Below are 18,775 nucleotides of genomic sequence, written 5' to 3'. Positions count from 1 at the left end.
TGTTAATTTTCTTTTTCAATATAGGATAAGAATGATAGTAATATTTAGTTTAACATGTAATTACTGAGCTATAGGGGAGATAGTTTTCCTACCACATAAAATATGTGTCACAGAGTTTTCCTGCGGCAGAATAGGGCATTTTTTGGCAATTGCCGAACCAGTGCAGTGCGATATCTTTTAGAACTTGGATTTCCAACATTCTAACGCCACTAAAGTTTATAGAGCTTCATCCGAAATAACGATGCAATAACTAATAGCTATTTTCCACGACTTCGTTCGCGAGCGATTCGGTTTTTTAATAATCCCGAAGGAGACTTCTAATTTTTCCGGGCAATAAAAGCTCCCATATTTGTCCAGGATGCAATCTATATCTATGCAAAATGTTGTCAAAATCTGTTTTTTTATTAAGACGCATTGCATAGGTTAAAAAGGCTGGTTTCTCGAATGCAATGGCAACGCACCCTGGGTACTGTCCTGGACTAAAAATAAAAATATATCCTTTGTCCGTATCCAGGATACAAGCTATTTCTGTACCAAATTTCGTAAAGATTTGCGCAGTGGTTGACACATAGGTAACACACACACGTTGTTATCTATAATATTGATATAGATGAGACTATACTAGACTAGAAATAGAAAGTTTTCTGTCTCGTCGGTCTAGCATGTTCGAATGCTGATCCTCAGGTCTTGGGAGCGATTTCCGAGTCAGGCCAATAAATACTATTGGATTTTTGTATCAAGAAATTCTTGTTATCAGCCTGGTGTTTGGAGATTTGCGGTGATTTTCCTCCGTGCGTCGGAGAGCACGTAAAGCTGTCGGTTCAGCGCTTGATCTCTTTCCGTCGTATCGGATCTGCGGTCTCATCGGACTATGTGAGTAAGGGAATATAGAGTGCACCTACCTGTGTTTACGTACACACTGGTGCATTTTAATATCTAATAATACCGCGTAGTTGGTAAATCTCTCTGAAGATTGAACACCTCGGCTGAAATCGGTCAGGGAAAATTGATATAGATAATATCGATGTGGTTATAAGAGAAAGTGACTGTTTGTGATTGCTAAACGTGCAAGCTATCGCTAGGCAGCCGGTGGCCCGTAATGATGAGCAAGACTTTGGGGCAGCAGTAATCGGCACTCAGCTATTCGTTTGTCTGTTCTGCGCGAGTGCTCCGAGAGGAGACGAGTGGCTCTCTCCACTCCGCCTCGGTGGAAATAAACTATTTGAGCACATCTGCGATTGTAATGGAATACGCAATTGTCTCCGCTTGTTTGCTCGCTTCACGCCGGCAGGGGGAGCATGTTTGCACAGTGTTTCGCTTATTACAAGCTTTTTAATCGGCTGTCAACACTCAAGACTCACTCCGCGGCGCTCCGGCGACTCGAGCCACTCGGAGAGAAATGATGACTCGGAATTAGTCATAAATTGATTAGGGACTACAAATTAGCATACTTTGCATCTGAAGAGGGCTAGCACTCGTGTGCACTAAGTGGCACTTGGGGTGTTGTCTATTGACTGGAGCTGTAGTCTAGATCGTAAGCGATTTTTAATTTCTGTTCAGATCAAAGTTTAGTAGCAATTCGCGGCGTACGTATTTCTGCTTCGTTATACGTCTGAAGTATTACATATTATCCACTGCCCCATGCAGTTAGTTATTCATCGAAATGGCACAGTTCGTCTTTATAGAAATCGCATAATATGTCACCGAAATTTAAATACTCGTCGCTGTAAGGAGAAGTCTCAGCAGATTAGCAACTGCCAGTAAAGTCACTCAATTCCTGTGATGCTGGAGGAGATCATGCTAGAAATACGAAGTTCTGTAAACAATCCAGATTTCCGGACGTAGCTCAACAAGTTGCGAACTAGAAGTGGCTTCAGAAAGCGTACCTTCGCAGATTGTGAGACTGAGATATACTGGGATAGCGCCCTCTCATCAGAAATTCTATTTTGGTGGACCTATAAAAAGTTTATGATTAAAATACAGCCTTACCACAGTAAAACTAATTAATTAGAATCAACAGCTACATTGGCGCAAATCCCGAGGAGACTAACTAATTATTTTTAACGTTTTCAGAACTCAATAATGTTGTCATATAAAAACAAATGGAACATTTGATACTTCGGAGTGTCTTCAACACTAATAACTTGTTATTGTTACACGTCGCCACTTAGCGGCGTCTGTGACACCCGATATTGTGGTGGTGACACCCTTGACAAAAGCCAATCACGACCTTATAGCCTGCGTAATAAGGTGCAGATAAAAGCAGCTGAAATGTATCCTTGTAACAGGCGGAAAATATCCCAATGTGACGGAAAAAAAACTGTTTCCTCTCTACTATTATAAAATTATAATAGGTTATTTATTTGTTTGTGTGCTTCTGAAGAAGAAGATAGAACTTTCGACGTCCAAAAGCACAAAGACTTAAATACAATAAAACGTTTAGTATAGTAACCAGGTGAACCAAAGGATATTTCTATAAGATATGCCTATTTGTGTTTTTATGGCGTAGCCAAAATTGTTTTTAAACATCCCTGTTGTCACATTACAATTGACCGATGTTCCGCAAGTTTTCTCGTAAACTTAAGTAGTAGATGCCTGATTATATGTAAATACATATTATTATTCATATTATAATGTTCTGTGTCCATTCGCTAAGTGCGGGCACGAGCCGAGCTGACTCAATTCCCGCTTACAAAGTTGCGAAGTTCAGGCGAGTGCGGACTGCTGAAGTGAGGCTATGAATATGTAACGTGTGACTTCGATTGCAAATGTTGCCAGTTACAATCTGCCTCGTGTCAATCCACGTAGATTGACAAATAGGGGAATTGTTATTTTGTAATATCTTCGTCTAGGTTTTATTTCAATCTACGATGATAAATTGTCGAAAACAAATTCCTCTAGGAAAAGTTAGGGGTTTTTGGTTCTCTATTGCCATCAAAGTTCCCTTATTAAAGACATTGCGCTTTGTCTATGAGTTTCGCTTATGGGCCACAAAGACACTCCATACTTAAGCTCATCCCCCATAAAGGGTTGAGACCCCTTTAAGGTTTCCGAAAATACTTTTTTAGAACGCATCTACCGTGAAACGCCTGCTTCTATCCAATATCCAATATGCATCTACCGTTTAAATAATGTTATGTCCATATTTCTTATTAATTTACGTAGCGGTGTTGGCTGTGCATCATGTATCAATGCGTCAAGGTGCTGCTGTATAGGTTCTCGTGAGCAACGCTATAATTCAAAGGCTGGATTTATTGTGTGTCAATGTTACTCTTTATATGCGTCAAATATAAATGTTTAATCTTTATATATAGTGCATTGTGAAGTTGGCCCTATTTTTTGCTATTAATAATATTATTTGATGCTGATCCTTGGAAATAAGCTTTTTTGTTGATATGACCTTTGTCAAATCTAAAGCGATTTTAATTTTCTCTTTAAATTTGAAATGGTGCTTCATGTTTGTTACACCTAAATGTGGTGACGATGTAATGAAAATACTTGGAAAGATAAGATGGAGATCCACAATAAGCAGCAAATTATCCGAAATGAGTGCAGTAGTTAGATTTTCAGTTTCTTAGAAATTAGTTACTATTGTCTAACACAGTCAAGTTTGTTTATTTTTTTAAAGGATTAATCGATAGAAATTTAGGAGCTTTTCGACAGGTAACTGAAATATTTCATACAATTTAGTATCTTTTCGGTGGTCACGTCTAGTAACAATTGGATTCGACAAAAAAACTAAATTCTAAACAAACCTTAAGACTGTTCTTTGTTTTAATTTGTTAGTACACGAACACCTATAGTTTCAGACGTTAGTAGATTCTGTACATGTATTCGTCTGTTCGGCTGTGTGTTTACTATTTCGTAACTACGTCGATTCTGAAATGATTTTTTTTTTTAAATAAAAAATACCCTATTTATTTTGGTAGGATTACCTATGTACAAAAAAACCACCTCAATATTAATGTAGGTGCTGTTTTTATATAAACAATTGCAGGTTGACCAATGAACCTCACGTCTTGACTCCGAGCACTTACATAAACGCATTGTTCGCCGTAGGTACATAGCACAAACGACTCTTACCCCTAATTTTCAAATTAAAAATGGCGTCCTTCTAAACAATGGCACGCGAAACGACCATCGCGTTCATTGTTTTAGAAACAATAAAAAAGCGCGGCCATGATGGTAAAAATGTCAAAACTCAAATCTACTCGTGGATTCCTCCCTGCGGCGTTCCAAATATGAAATTCCCGCGTAGAAATGGCGGCGAAGGCAATTTTTACAAATGGCTGCCGGGCCCCCGCCGGGCAGGTGGTTTGTTTTCTGCGAACCGCTTTTCAGACTCCGCTAGGGTTGCGGCGCTACCAGGACACACGCCGAGCACACATTCCGAATCGTTGCCGATAACCGCCTCCGTGGCGCCACCTACCGCCGATAGTACAAGTGGCTTATTGGAAGAAAAAGTTTATTTAAAAACAAATGGAAAGGTTTACCTACTTGTTTATTAGTGCTCAAAGAATCTAAATAATTTTAACCAAAAGACTTATTTTCAACTAATTCATGGTTTAAGTCAAAATTTTAAGCTAACTTACTTGGCTATTTTGAAATAACTTAATATTATAATTGTACATAATTCTGTTTAAATTGAAAACATCTTACCTTACTACCAACTAACTATACTAAGTAATTACAGGGAACCTGGACATACCAACCCAATATGGAACAGCGTGCTTGGTCTATGCTCTAAAACTCCCTCCCCTTCATGAGAAGAGGCACAGCAGTGAGACATCCTTAGGCTCATGATAATGATGGTGCTGATGCCAGGGAAGTAGCTGGCCCGTGGTTTAAAACTTAAATAATAAATGTCCACCTAACACATCCTCACTAACACAAACTCATACCGACTGATAGACAACGTCCAGCTACGATAAGGTATCTCTAGACACACGAACTTTTGCATAGGAGGCCCGTAAGAAATAGCTGAGTAGGTACTGAGAAAGCACCATCATTAGGGTCTAAATATAAGATTTAGGATGGTGATAACTTGTCAATAATATTGTCATACTTTACCGAGGCACTGACCCGAGTGTTATACAAACAATACTTTTGACTGCCTGATGGCTAGTTCATGATTTAGCGCATACTCCACCGGGGTGGGTTTCCACTCAGTGAACCGGAGTGGACTCATGACATGATAATTTTGTGTCGTTATCACCCAATCTTGTTAGGTTAGGTAAAACCTATTCTTCTATTAAAACATCAAGGCTGTCTGTAAAACATTTCAGAATGGATCAGGCTATGCCATTTATTATAAAAGTAGACAATGAATCGGTTCTCCCATAAAAATTTGGTTTGATTGACGGAAAGTAACCTTATAGTACTACGGTTGCGAACTTGTGCTAACATGTTCCACGTGTACCGACTAACGACTGAAGTGGAACACGTAATTGAGTAATTTGAGTCACAGTCGTGTCTCTCGACCTCTCTAATTTACATTTAACGGGATATTTTCAAAAACCTCACGTCCCACCTAAGCAAATCTCTTCGCACGATGTCTCTTGAATGGGTGTATTCATCCCGAACTATCTAAAGAAAAGGGTGTTCTATGTTTGAAAGTGTAAAGTTGATTTTCCGATGGGGGATAGATTGGCATATGATTTGTGCGATCGGCCGGGGCGTGCGCGGTGACGTTTGACGTTTGGCGGATTCATTACTGAGACAAAGCCGGGGGTAGCGGCGCTGCGGGGTGGCAGCGGCCTGCGGGGCGGGGGCACACGAGGGACCCCACCCCGCCCGCACCCCCTTCAGCCACTTTCCTAAATCAGCAGCGAGGTATATTGTTTAGTATTTGTTTCAGGACGATATGCCAATTGGAATTCGTTAACGTTAGATTACGCACCTTCTTTACAAACACACATACGACGGGTTTATTTTATTAATAGGTCTTTATCAATCTACATCTAACCTTTGTTATCTCAGGATAAAAAGTAGCCATCGCCACTTGGTGGCTTTAACTATATATGTGCAAGCCAAGGTTCAGCCTCACCATGAGGCGCCTTTGGGCCGACGATCTCTTAGATTCTTCGAGCCCTAGGGCTCAAACTCTTTCATAGCATAGCCTAATTCCGAGGCTCCTTATCCCGCCAGGTTACGCTGTCGATACCCTTACAGCTACCAGTTAAACTCAGCCAGAAAAGGAGCGGTGACCCATTATTGTGTCTAAGAAGGAGAAACTAAGAAACAATTACATTTTTACAAAGCAGATTTTTATTAAGTTGGCAACTTTGGATCTTCAGTTCTAAAAATATTAATCTGTTTAGAAACCATATGAGCGTTCTGCTTCCTGCAGCCAACGGTGAAAATTAATTCGGTACGAAATTGCAAACGATACGATTATGACTCCAACTTTAAGAGAACTATTATTATCAAAAGTTAATGATAATGACTATGAACCTCGGATTAATTTGCTATCCGACGTGTGACGAGTGGAAGAAATTCCGATCAGTAGCCGGTAGCCCTCCAATAGGTACGGATCAACGTTGCCTTACTTACCAACAAAATAGTCTTATTAACGCTGGTCTAAATATTCTTTCTTAAACTTACAGTAGAGTTCTCAGAATTACAAGAAAAACATTGCGAATAAAATCTAGTTGAAATACTCAGTAATGTTTGTTAATGCTAGATAAGGTAGGTAAGTACTAACCTGTAAGGTGAGGCTGTGCGCTGGGACTGTAAGGTGATTTGATCTGCGGGAAACCTGCGAACAAGTAAACAATACATTAATCTAACTTATACAATACCGCCGACTGACGTGCCAGCGATCGCGACAACTCCTGCTGAACTAAAATAAGTATTTACAAGGACTAAATATGGCCGTCTCACGCTATTAACGTACATAATAATATGTAAAACTTATTCTTCATTAAGATTGATATTTTAAAAACCTAGAATAGGTGAAATTAGTGCTTCGATTAAAATTAATTGTTACAAGACCAAAACATCAGATCCATCGTACAGACTTTCAACCTTTACCGTGTCCCCTCCTTACCCGAACCGATTATAGAAAAGTCCTTTCTTAGCCTAAGATGCCTTCGAAAGATTTAGTATTTCTAAGTAGCGTTTTAATGTCAATTATTATTATAACTAGCTGTTGCCCGCGACTTTGTCTGCGTTTGTTTTTGTTTTACGAAAGAAAAAAGAGCTGGTGTAGTTTCAATTCACATAATAAAGAATGTCTTAAAAGTACTGTCTAATCAATCTCAGCTCCTCCAAAGAATAGTAATCATTAAAGGAAGAATCATTAAGAAGAAGAAGCGTAAAGTAACTAGGAACAATTTTGGACAACTTTTATTTAGTCCTAGCACTGAGGGCCTAATAAATGTGGCAGCACTTTATGTATTTAATGACGGGCTTGCTGCCGTCCGCTGAGGAGTTCTGTCCGACTACCCCAAATTTGAGCAAAATCAAACGGATATTATAACCTCTAAAGTACAAAAGTAATTAGTTTAATCATTACTTATCTACTTGTTATCATTTGACAGCGTTATGGTGTTAAATCGTCAAACACTTTCGTCCCCTCGCCCAAAAGAACTGAGCTTAATTTTGGGATAAAAAGCATCCTATGTTACTTCTCATACGTTCAGGAATATGTGTACAAAGTTTCATGATGATCGGTTTAGCTTTTTTCGTGAAAGCGTAACAAACAAACTTACATTTACATGATAGTTATCACGTAAATTATTATCCTAAAATATTGGGGTATTCGCAAGCTACATCGCATACATGTTTATTACTTCTTGCTTAACGAATATTATTTTTTGTAGACACGTTTACTGCTTATGATGCGATCTTTCTCTTAAGCAATTCAAATATATCCTGCTTTAACGTTGAAGGAAAACATTGTTAGGAACCCTGCATGCCTGAAAGTTCTCTTCAATGTTCTCAGGCGTGTGGAATCCACCAATCCCATCCAATCCAACGTGATGGAGTACGACCTAAATACTTCTCAATGTGTAATGGGTTATTAGGATGATGATGATGATGCTTAGAGATCATAGTCGTCTTACACAATCATTATCAATACACAATCTTCACCTAGAAGCCGCAGGGTGATACCATATCTCACCACAGGTTTCCGACAGGCCACCCGCATGTGTCTATCTCCGATGCTTCATGATGCCTGTGACTATTTAATATTAATTAAAGTTTTGACATGAATATATACTATATACATATATATAACTAGCTTGCATCAGATTGAGTTATTTATAAGTTCGTTACCGTACACCGTACCGCCAAACACTTTCTCTTCTTCGCCAAAAACTTCGAGCTCCATCACTTGGGAACATAGCACGACTTTTTCCCTGTTCTACATTAATTAAGCGACAACAATTATTGCACTCCCAGGAATTCCAATTTAAAACTCCTTGCCGCGATTTACCTGCTCCGGTCCGGCACGGCACCGGCCCGGCGCGCGGGAGCCGCGTCGTTTCAGCAACTTTATTGCCGACGCCACAGACAAATGAATTGTTTCGGGCGAGAATCGACGCAGATTAGCGACAAGACCGCGACAAACACGACTATTTTTTTAAATAGTTACTACAGCAGATGGCTGAATACGGACTACAATGTGACACCCTCTGCCCATCAACCTGAACTGTAGGTGTTAAGCATCATGTGCTTATAACAATACCTTTTCCATGGAACGCTGGGAACGCAACTGATTTAGTTACCAAGGCAAGAAAATGTAGTCTTTGTACAAACACTAAACTATTAAAGCATAAGTGTCTCATTATATTATTGTATTAAATTGATACGTATCAATTAAAAGTGTCGTGTCTGATGTCTGAGTGAAGTTTCCATTACGAACAGACAAATTATTTTTGTCTCAGAGTAAATTTACGAAATCCATTTTGGAAATCAGCTGAGGGTTTATTTGGCGAGATTGCCTTTCGGGTCATTAACTGCTGCTTAATAAAAGGGGCAGTCGCATTCTTTGCTTTACCCCAACTCTATCTTGTTCATTCTTTTTAAATTAAGTTTAGAAAAATTTCAATGGTATTAGTATGTTGATATTATCTTTCTGTTCGTCAAGCAATAAACGTGTCTAACAGTTTAGTCCTATTCAGATTTTTTTTACCCACCGGTGGCTATCATTTAAAAAGCATAACGACAGCACCAGTTTTATAGATACTCATCTAAAATCTTGTATACAGAGATGACATGTCACCACAGTTGTTAGCATCTATCTATATGTTTCTGAAAAAAAGTGAAGCAAAAGTTCGGTCACTAACTCCCTTAGTGTAAACTTGACAGCTTTGTTTTATGCTAAAAGTTAGCTCTTGACTGCAATCTTAACTGGAGGGCAGTTATATAAAACTCATACCCCTAATCGATTTGTTTTAACCATCTTGTGTACACAATCCTGAGGTTAAATCTCTTGTACCTGTAGAAACACCGGAACCGCAACCTTCAGACAGCGTTGCAACAATACTGATTGTCGGCAAAAATGCTCAAAAATACCTGGGCGGTAGTACTTCCCTAGACCAGCTCAGTCAACTAAAGCTCTACTGCAACTTTGTAATGATAGTATAAAATAAAGCGTAGTTACAGGACAGGGGTATCATATAGACGCTTCTGTTTCGTAATCTTCATATCAACAGCTTATTAGCTTGGTAATACCGTGAAGTGGCTGTAAGCTAAATAAGTTGTTGACTCTGGCACAACAGCGAGTGAAGGAGGCCCTTCTGATCCTCTTTCTATTGTCATAGGACGCCTCATTGACTAGTGTTAAGCGGGTAAAACCCAGACAAAGCCCGATGTTTTTTTTCTTTGATAAGTAAATTGATGTGATCTTAGATAAAAGGGTGTTTGTTATACCCAGACCACTCAGCGATACAGATCTTTCAGTAACTAACTGTGACTTAAACTAAATTGGCAGGTCTAAAAATAGTGCTATCCCTGTGTAATGGGAATATCGTTAAAATATGTAATACTTTTAGATCCGTTCAATTATTTTTGTGTACAATAGAAAATAATTCGCACCAGTGTTTTGACAAGAAAATGAGTTTTCTCAACATCCGCTAAATTCAAATCGTAGAATACATAGAACATAAAGCGTAATTTCCTATTCCGCGAATAGCAGGAGAATCTGCACGGTGTAATTCATAACATTTTCTTCTATCCTTATACTCCACAACTAACACAGATAAACACACATACAAACAGCAATGTACTGTCTACGCACGTTCCGCTCTGAAACCGTAGCATCCTCGGAGATGTTAACTTTAAAATCGTCCGCCAATTCGCGACTCGAGACAACGCATGTAGTGTTTTCTTGAAGCTCAACTCGGGCGGCTAGGTGCGATGGAGCGCTAACAGATGGTATGCGGAGGAACAGGAAACAACAGTGTGTCGTTGAGGTTGTTGTTCCACACACCACGCACAATGGCAGCGGCCGGTCAACACCTCTCGCGGACAAAGGCGCCCGCCATTACTACCCACTCCGCTCCGCTCCACCGCGGTAATTGCGGAAGTCTTTATTCCCTTTGTATTTGAGAACTTAACTCGATGTAGGGAAAAATAATAGTCGACTAAACGTCTTCCATCGATTGTCCGAGGGCGCGATTACGTTACACCCACAGACTACACGAAACTGACGGAAGCCGGAGGTTCCGGGTTCGAATACTGCCTAATACCTGCCTAATCCTCTGCTTTGCATAGCATTGAACGAACACCTCGGTGATGCACTACATACTTACTAATAGATTAGAAAAACCATGTCTCATTAATATTTATGTAGTTTGTTTGTCCTTATGATAAAAGAGTTAGGATAATAACTTTGACCGATCGTTCATTCCACCGAATAACATGCCAAACAAACTTGTAAAGACGTATTCGAATACGAATTCGGCTTTAAAGAAAAAGTAGTAATTTTATTTTTGTTTATTTAGTATGTATTAATGTATTTGTAATTGATAAATTAAAGTCGATTAGAAGAGCCTTGTAATAATTTCTGATTTTTTAAAAGCTTCTTAATGAACGATCAGATAACTTGCTCATTTCAATGTAAAATTTTAGTCTGAAAATAACAAAACTTGAAGTACTCTTGCGTGTTTTGTACTTATGGTATTTTTCTAAGGGTTAAGAAAATATTTTATGGTGTCTTTTTCCACTAATAATTGCTCACCTACTTCGTTCAATCGCATAAGCAAGTTCGTTAGCGACTCCGTCCACGTTCCCCTTAGTCTGTGCGCCATTGTGCGTGTTTTTGTCTAATCCTCATTCTGCAGTGGAATCTGATAGTGGTAGAAAAAATTAGATTTTGACAATCATCTGTGGCTTGGCCCTTTGTGGCTCGCTAACTGCTGGCCTGTGTTCGCGTCGCTCGGGTATTGTGCGAGCTTCATTTATTTTGATGGCATTTTGACGGTTTAGCTCCACTGCGACGGCCGATTGGTGCAGTGGGCAGCTACCCTGCTTTCTGAGGTCGAGGCGTGGATTCGTAAATACATAGGATATTAAATTATACAAATTGTAAGAGAAAAAAAGAAATAAACATGATCTTCAAAATAATATACCAATAGTAGTAGGTACCTACTAGTAACTTTGTTATGCTCTTACTCAATCAAATTAAGTTAAAAACATAGTACAGTTACATTTTTCACAGTTCTGCAGTTCTAAAAATCGTGTTCAAGGACCCGAAAATATCACAGTGAGGTGACTCCGCCAGCATTGCATTTAACGCTGATAGAGTAGGTACGAGGTACAACACATGTAAATCACACGGAAGTCTGCTTCGTACTTTTTTTAATCTTCTATGAATAAAGCTTCGGATCACAGCCGATTAGACGGTAATGCTATTGTGATATGATCTTTGTGAACGACCACTTGACATTTTAAATAGATGTCAACTTTTATGACAGAAAAAGGCGCTTCCGCATGTAAGCATTATGACATTTTTTGTGCTTTTTTTTAACTTTTAGCTTTCCTATTATATGGCATTTTAGCTCTTATCGCTAACTTCTCGTAGCAGTTTACCATAATAATAAATTAAGAAGGACTGAATGAGAGAGAATTCATATTTTGTTTGTACTGTTTATCGTTGATGTATTTGATCCGTGCCAAAGTTAAACTCACAACTACTTGCATGTGTAGGTAATATATAGTCACAAGTATTGCAATTTAATGTTCAGCAAGATGTTGGGTTTTACACTAAGTAGAACGATTGTGAAGTTTAATTAAATAATGGGATGAAATATTGGGCTAGCATGCACGTTGCGAAATAGTTATCTCTATACGTTACTCGTTGCTTCAGAGATATATACGTAATAAAAACCAAACCAAAACTCAATACCATTTTAAATGCTTAGAAAGTAGAGACGAAATCAAAGAAGTGTTACTTAGCTTTTAGTGTATCTTTTCAACAATTCAACAACAAACTCTGTTGGGCTTCTTTTTGTAAGAGATTAAGAACAACACAAATACAACCTATCCTCCATATCTTTACATGTTTTCTATCAGTGCACCTGATTAATAGAAAATATGAATAATGTTGCCATAACGCATGGGAAGAGTTTTTAACCCTCTAAGTTGGCATATTAAAGTTAACGTAATTAACTTTTGAATTAATTATATTTTTGCCTCTAATAAGTGGTTAAAAGCAGTGATATCCCAGTGGGTACGACTTTGGTTTCGATTCCGGATAGCCGAGTTCGAATCCTAGCACTCACTTCTAACTTATTTAAGTAATGTGCGTTATGGTTGATATCACTAGCTCCAAAAAGGCAAAAATCGTTAGGAAACCGGTATGCCTGAGAGTTCTCAATAGTGTTCTCAAAGAAGTCCACCAAGGTCTAGCGTAGTGGTCTACAGCCTAAACCCTTCTACTTGTGATCCGTGCCTTGTGGGCCGGTAATGAGTTCATATATAATAATGATGAAGAATAAGTGATTTTATCATTTTTCTTGAAGATTAATTTACATTCACCGCCACTTCAGTTTCCTAAGACTTGTTACGAGTAAGTTGGATACTGGAGCATAGCTTGTCTATTATTCAATAAGATATTCAGAGCTTTCTTATCAGACCCATTGTTAGCGATCACGTTCCTTTCCAGCACAACCGTAAGACCATAGACTAAATACCATAAAAAAACAAACATCAAAAGTTAATTACTCTCTCGTCAGCAATTACTGTTAATTTGTTAACGTTCCTTTTCTCGTCTTGTGAACTTTGCTTCAGATGTTGACACGCGGGTACATTGGAAGTTGCGGGTTTGTTATTACCATTCGATTGATTAATAATTAGATGAATACCTAAGCCCAATTCCCGGGGAAAGCCCCGCCCTCAATTAGCAACAACACCCGCCCGGGGTGTCGGCGAGGCGTCCTAACGAGCCGATCATTGTCAGCTGGTGTCAGGAGCGGGCAAAAGAACTCCTCTAATTAACAAAAATGTTCCGGAAATTAATTAAGGCTCGCCCTACACTCGCCGATTTTTATTACATTTTGAGGTATTTTTGACGTGATTGGGTTATCCACAAGAGTTTTTGTCGGTGAATGTCCGACAAATTTTGGAAACGGCAGGGCTTATGAGTATATAGATTTGCTGTGCGTCGTGTCCTGCTAGCTAGCCCATAATCAAGGACCCCAAATCTTAAAATTAGCATGTAAAAGGAAATTTGCAGGGCATATACATATTGCATTACTGTAATAGGTATCTATACTTTTACTATACTTAAATATTGACATACGACAACTTTTTTTCTGGGTCTTAATAGATTTTTAATTTTTTTTATAGTAATAACTGACGGACCAAGCTCAGATGGCCCACCTGATGGTAAGTGGAAAACCATCACCTACAAACTGAGCAACACTTCGCACTACGTGCCCTTGGCATAAGGGCACGTCCTGCAACTTGCTGCCTCGTATCCATTAAGCTGATTAATTAAGCCTCATATGCCTGTAATTACAACAATGCTGCTTAGCGGCAGAAATAAGCATCGCGATAGTACTTCTCCGGACGAGCTCTGACACAAAAAGATCTACTAGGTACTACTAAAATTAGTAAGTGTATGGTATTTTTATTATAGAACACCTTAACCATATCACGATTCTGTGATACTTAACTATGTTCAATCCATAAAATCAAAATAAAATTCTTTTTATTTTTCTATTAATGTTGACTTTTCAAAGGCACCTATGAAGCGTTCATACATATTTGTGACCATTACTGTACGGTGGTGGTGAAGACCTACATCCTTTTACTTTAAACTAAAGCCATAAGGATTCCATATAAACAGATATAGTCATTTGTATCTAAGCGATGTTATTATGATTATTAAAACATCTTTTTTTTTAATTAAAAAAGGGCTACCAGCACATATAAATGATTACTGGGTAATACTATATTATGTGTTAATTTAGACCCAATAAGCGGCTACCTCAGCTTACTTCAATAATAATAAGTCAGGAAAAAATTACTCTAAAATAATCATTTCGCAAAATAATGCCGTAAAAATATTTTTCACCAGGATCTAGGTGTTGCCGGCGTTTTACAAATCCATTTATTTTCTTAAATCTATATCATAAAAAGTAGCCTAGGATGGCTACTTAGTTACGGCGGGAACGAAGGACAAACAAACGAACTCACTTTCTCGTTAAGGAAGGATTATTAATTAAAGAATTCACTTAACTATAATAAAATTACTTATTCTTATTGTTGTTGTGCTCGTGTGGAAACCGCGTAAGGATCCCCTTCCGAATTCCAGCACCCCCTCAACCGACGTAAAATAGGGGCACTAGTCATATGTCATGATGCGCCCATCAATCTGTCAATCGCTTCTCGTTAGTAAAGAATTAAGTGAGTAATGTTTACATGAACAATTAATTAAAGACAATTAAAACCTTGGCTTATCATTCTAATATAGAAGAACTCAGTAATAAAGAACCAAAGAAATATCATTAAATTGTTCTAATAATAATTCACAGTAAGCATAAAAACTTGCTTTGCTGCAAAATAATAAACTTAATTTCAATATTTCTCGGCTGGTGATTGAATGACTTCGTTTCGAACCTGTACGAATAAAATACCGGCAGCAGAGGACAATTAAACTGTACCTATAACCGTTTTTTTCTTACTTAGTTACCTATCTTATATAAACTGCTACTTTTTTACGAAAATTAATCTTGGACCTACCAATGCATATATTTAAACAATGTGTGAAAACAAGAAGAAGAAAGAAAGAAGAAATTCGTCGTTAAGAAATTCATACATTTTATACGATTGATGAATTAATGATTGAAAAATTTGGAAATTTGGAAGCAGGCCGATCTGCTTCCTCAAAATAGAAAAACCCTAAAGATAAGCTGTATAATATTGTTGAAAAAGAGCAATCTGCTGCGTTTTTTGCCAGCTCTTCTGGGTAGAATGCCTTCCGAAGGATAGAGTCACTAAAAGTAGAATAACTTGACATTTCTAAAGTGTTTCTATTAATTTATTATATAGTGTGTCATAGGCAGTGACATAACCGCATATATATTTTTAAAGCTATTTCTATAAAAAATACTGAAAAGATTTTTTCCACCATGTAAGAAAATACGGACTATAAGCACAAGGTACACATAAAATATTCAAATTGGTCTATAATTGCAGGTAGTTCGCAACATTAGTCTGTCAACACATCCGGCGCGGCGGCCATCTTGCCGCATTGAAATTCATCTCACGTCGCGCCGCTTGTACGCACTTGCTCTTAATGCAAACGATCACACGTGATGTTTGCGCGAGTCTAGCCCTTACGGCGGGGCAATAAAGACCCCGGGTGGCAGTTTCAATAGGTGTTGTGGCGGAGGAAACCGTGAGTGTTTTTTAATCTATCGCGTTAAGCTGGAATTTATAATCGCGGGGTTTAGTCGTGTGTCGGCTGGTTTTGTTGGAAATCTTTTGTTACATCATTTTCAATGTATCTTTTATATAAACAGCGGGAAAACGAGCTGTCGGGTTACGTACGTGATGTTTATTTATTTATTTTGGCTCATACCCCGAGGAGACCTTTCCATTCCCGATTCGTCTTCGATTTCTTTACAAATTTTACAGAATGTTAATATGATTAGCTGTTCTTATAAATGTATAGGTTCAGTGATAGCGCATTGGGCAGGAGCTCGACTTCCCTTTCGGGGGGCCGAGTTCGAATCCCAGCACGTATCTCTAACTTTTCTATAAGTTATGTGCGTTTTAAGTAATGGTATAATTTGGTAAATTTTGTCAAGATCTGTACAATGGTTGAGCTGTACTTATGTAAAGAACAAACAGACATATTTTCGAATTTATAATATTAGCATGAAACCTGCGTGCGTTATTTAATTTAATTATACGGGAAGGAGTGAGGCTATTAGAGCTTCAACCCTTCACACTACACGATTGCAGCTTGGGATGAGATAAAAATCGTCGAGCCAACTGATGAAGCTAAGACTGATTTTTCAGCGTGTTTTCGGAATCTTGGGATGGACAACACAAATTTCCAACAGCTAAAGTCGATTGAGATACTGATAATTTCTCGATTGGTTAATCTTAAATCTGTTGGTTATTTGTCCAAAATGAAATACGAATCTAGATAGCTATATATATAATTAAAACTAAACATAAAAGTGCTTTTTAATAAATTTAAAATGCACATAAAACATTTCGAAACCGACGGGATTTGAACCTGCGACTCTCTGGCAATCGTGGCCTGAACGCTTTAACCAATTAAGCTACGTTACGAAAAAACTGCTTGTAAACAACGAGCCGGGTTGAAAGCGATGCTATTTCCCAAGTATATTACACTCGTGATATGTTGTCAAAATGCTATTCCCTACTTGACCAAAGAAGCAGGGAAAGAAATCTACGCAGCCTGACTATTCAAGTGAATAAATCCCAAAGTACCTTAATCATCATATCAACCCATTATGGAGCCACTACAAGGCACGGGTCTCGTCGCAATGAGAAGGGATTAAGGCCGTAGTCCACCACGCTGGACCAGTGAGGATTGGTGGACTCAACGTAACGTATGACTCAAGTAACTTAATGACTCCATTATTTTAGCAGATACGGAAAACTACAATGGGCTTGGCATCTATTACAGCGACGCGATGCCAATAAAATTTCAATTATTCGCTACCGCCGAGTAGCGTGCATCTGGAATTATGAGAGGGCTTTTGTTCGCGGATTAGCTGAGCGGCCGCGGTAATTGAAATAGCTGCGAGCTTAGTCGGCTCAGCCACCCGCCAGCGACGCTGACCCCGCCCCCGGCGGGTCTTGCCTTTACACAACTCGCAATAATGGGATTTACCAAACTTGACCGAAATGACTCAATGCACTGATTGTCCTCAACCTGATTATATTGCAATGAGCTCAAAAGACTACCACATTGTTATCGAGATCTTTTCGTCTTGTGATTTTTACAGATGGCAGCATACACGCACTGATGGAAAAGACGGTAGGTATCTCAAAATCCCCTTTCTTCGTCGTCTCTGATTCGCACCGCAAAAGCCTGGAATCCTTCCAGCTTCTTTTTTCCCTGTACCTATAATATGAGTAGATTTAAATCAAGAGTAAATAGACATCTTCGCGCTCCACCTTAGGCTGTATCATCACGCACCATCAGTGTGATTACAGTCAAACGCTCGACTATATTCATTAAAAAATTGTAATATGGAGCAAAGGATTGCATCTTCGACGCCTAAAGAGTAATCTCCTATTTAGTGAAACGAGAATACAGTATCTACCAAGTCTTCGAGCACAACTGAACTGTATTAAATATAGAGTTTTTTATTCCTTTACAAGTAAGGTCTTGACTGGAATCACAGTATGGTAGTTATATTAAGACCCCAAATCGGTCTCTAAGCGCCATCGTATCGGTACACATTATTCTTTGTCGACAGGGTGTTGACTAGCCACGGCCAAAAGCCTCCCACCAGACAAATGTAACTCAATTTGAAAATCAACTAGTGGGTTATTGGTTAATTTAAAGTAACGTAACTTGACAGCAAACCTCTTGCTGAGACACTTGGCAATTGTAGCCCAGTGGACAGAAATTCCTGCCAATCTTTTTGATGTAGGTTCGAATAAAAATTCTAGTGTGTTTAATAATAATATTCAAACTTAATGTGGGGCAAGATAAAGTTGCAGTACTACTAAAAGTAGGAAGCCAGCTGAACTTATATCTTATATTAATCGTTCGGCTATTAAAAAGCTACTTCTCTTTTTACGGTAGTTTTATTTAGAATTATATTAATTTAGCAAAAATATTTAAATAAAAAGTCTTAAAGCCCTAAAGACTTTGAAAAATATTAATATACAATAATAAATTGCTCTAAGGAGATAGCTGTGTACCATAATCATAAAACGCACACCAAAATCGAGTAAAAATAATTATGTTTTGTGGCTGTAAAACATTTCCAAGGCTATGCCCAAAAGTGATTCTAATTATGTTTTTTTTTGTAATATAAATCTATCGAATCAGTCTCAGTTTGATACAGAAAAAAGGTCCTCAAAGGACTCCAGTTGATCTCCAAGGCTAAGTTTACAGCAACGCTGTAAGTACTTAAATACAGTTTCAAGAAACAAACACTCAGCGTTCAAAATTGGTAAGGAGGTACACTTTTCAATCATTAGTAGGTATTTAGTTGTATAGAACACATTGACATCTGCTTTATTATTTTTTCTAGTTTTGAAATGTATCTTATTTGAGTTTGTCCCCAAGCGTGTATCACAAGGGTGAGCGAGGTCGGGGTCAGGC

General features: G+C 38.4%; 1 protein-coding gene across 1 annotated transcript in view; it reads right to left on the bottom strand.

Annotated features, from left to right (window-relative positions):
• The window catches only part of LOC120631584 (visual system homeobox 2-like), a 168,778-nt gene that overhangs the window by 105,815 nt on the left and 44,188 nt on the right, over positions 1–18,775 (bottom strand). The window contains exon 2 of the mRNA XM_039901221.1: positions 6,704–6,757. Coding sequence (XP_039757155.1) covers positions 6,704–6,757 — 54 coding nt within the window. The remainder of the gene's footprint in view (positions 1–6,703; positions 6,758–18,775) is intronic.

Source organism: Pararge aegeria, chromosome 18, assembly GCF_905163445.1.
Source record: "Pararge aegeria chromosome 18, ilParAegt1.1, whole genome shotgun sequence".
In the NCBI taxonomy this organism is placed as follows: domain Eukaryota; kingdom Metazoa; phylum Arthropoda; class Insecta; order Lepidoptera; family Nymphalidae; genus Pararge; species Pararge aegeria.
The sequence above is the reverse complement of the archived record's forward strand: the minus strand, read 5'-3'. Positions and strand labels throughout refer to the sequence as shown.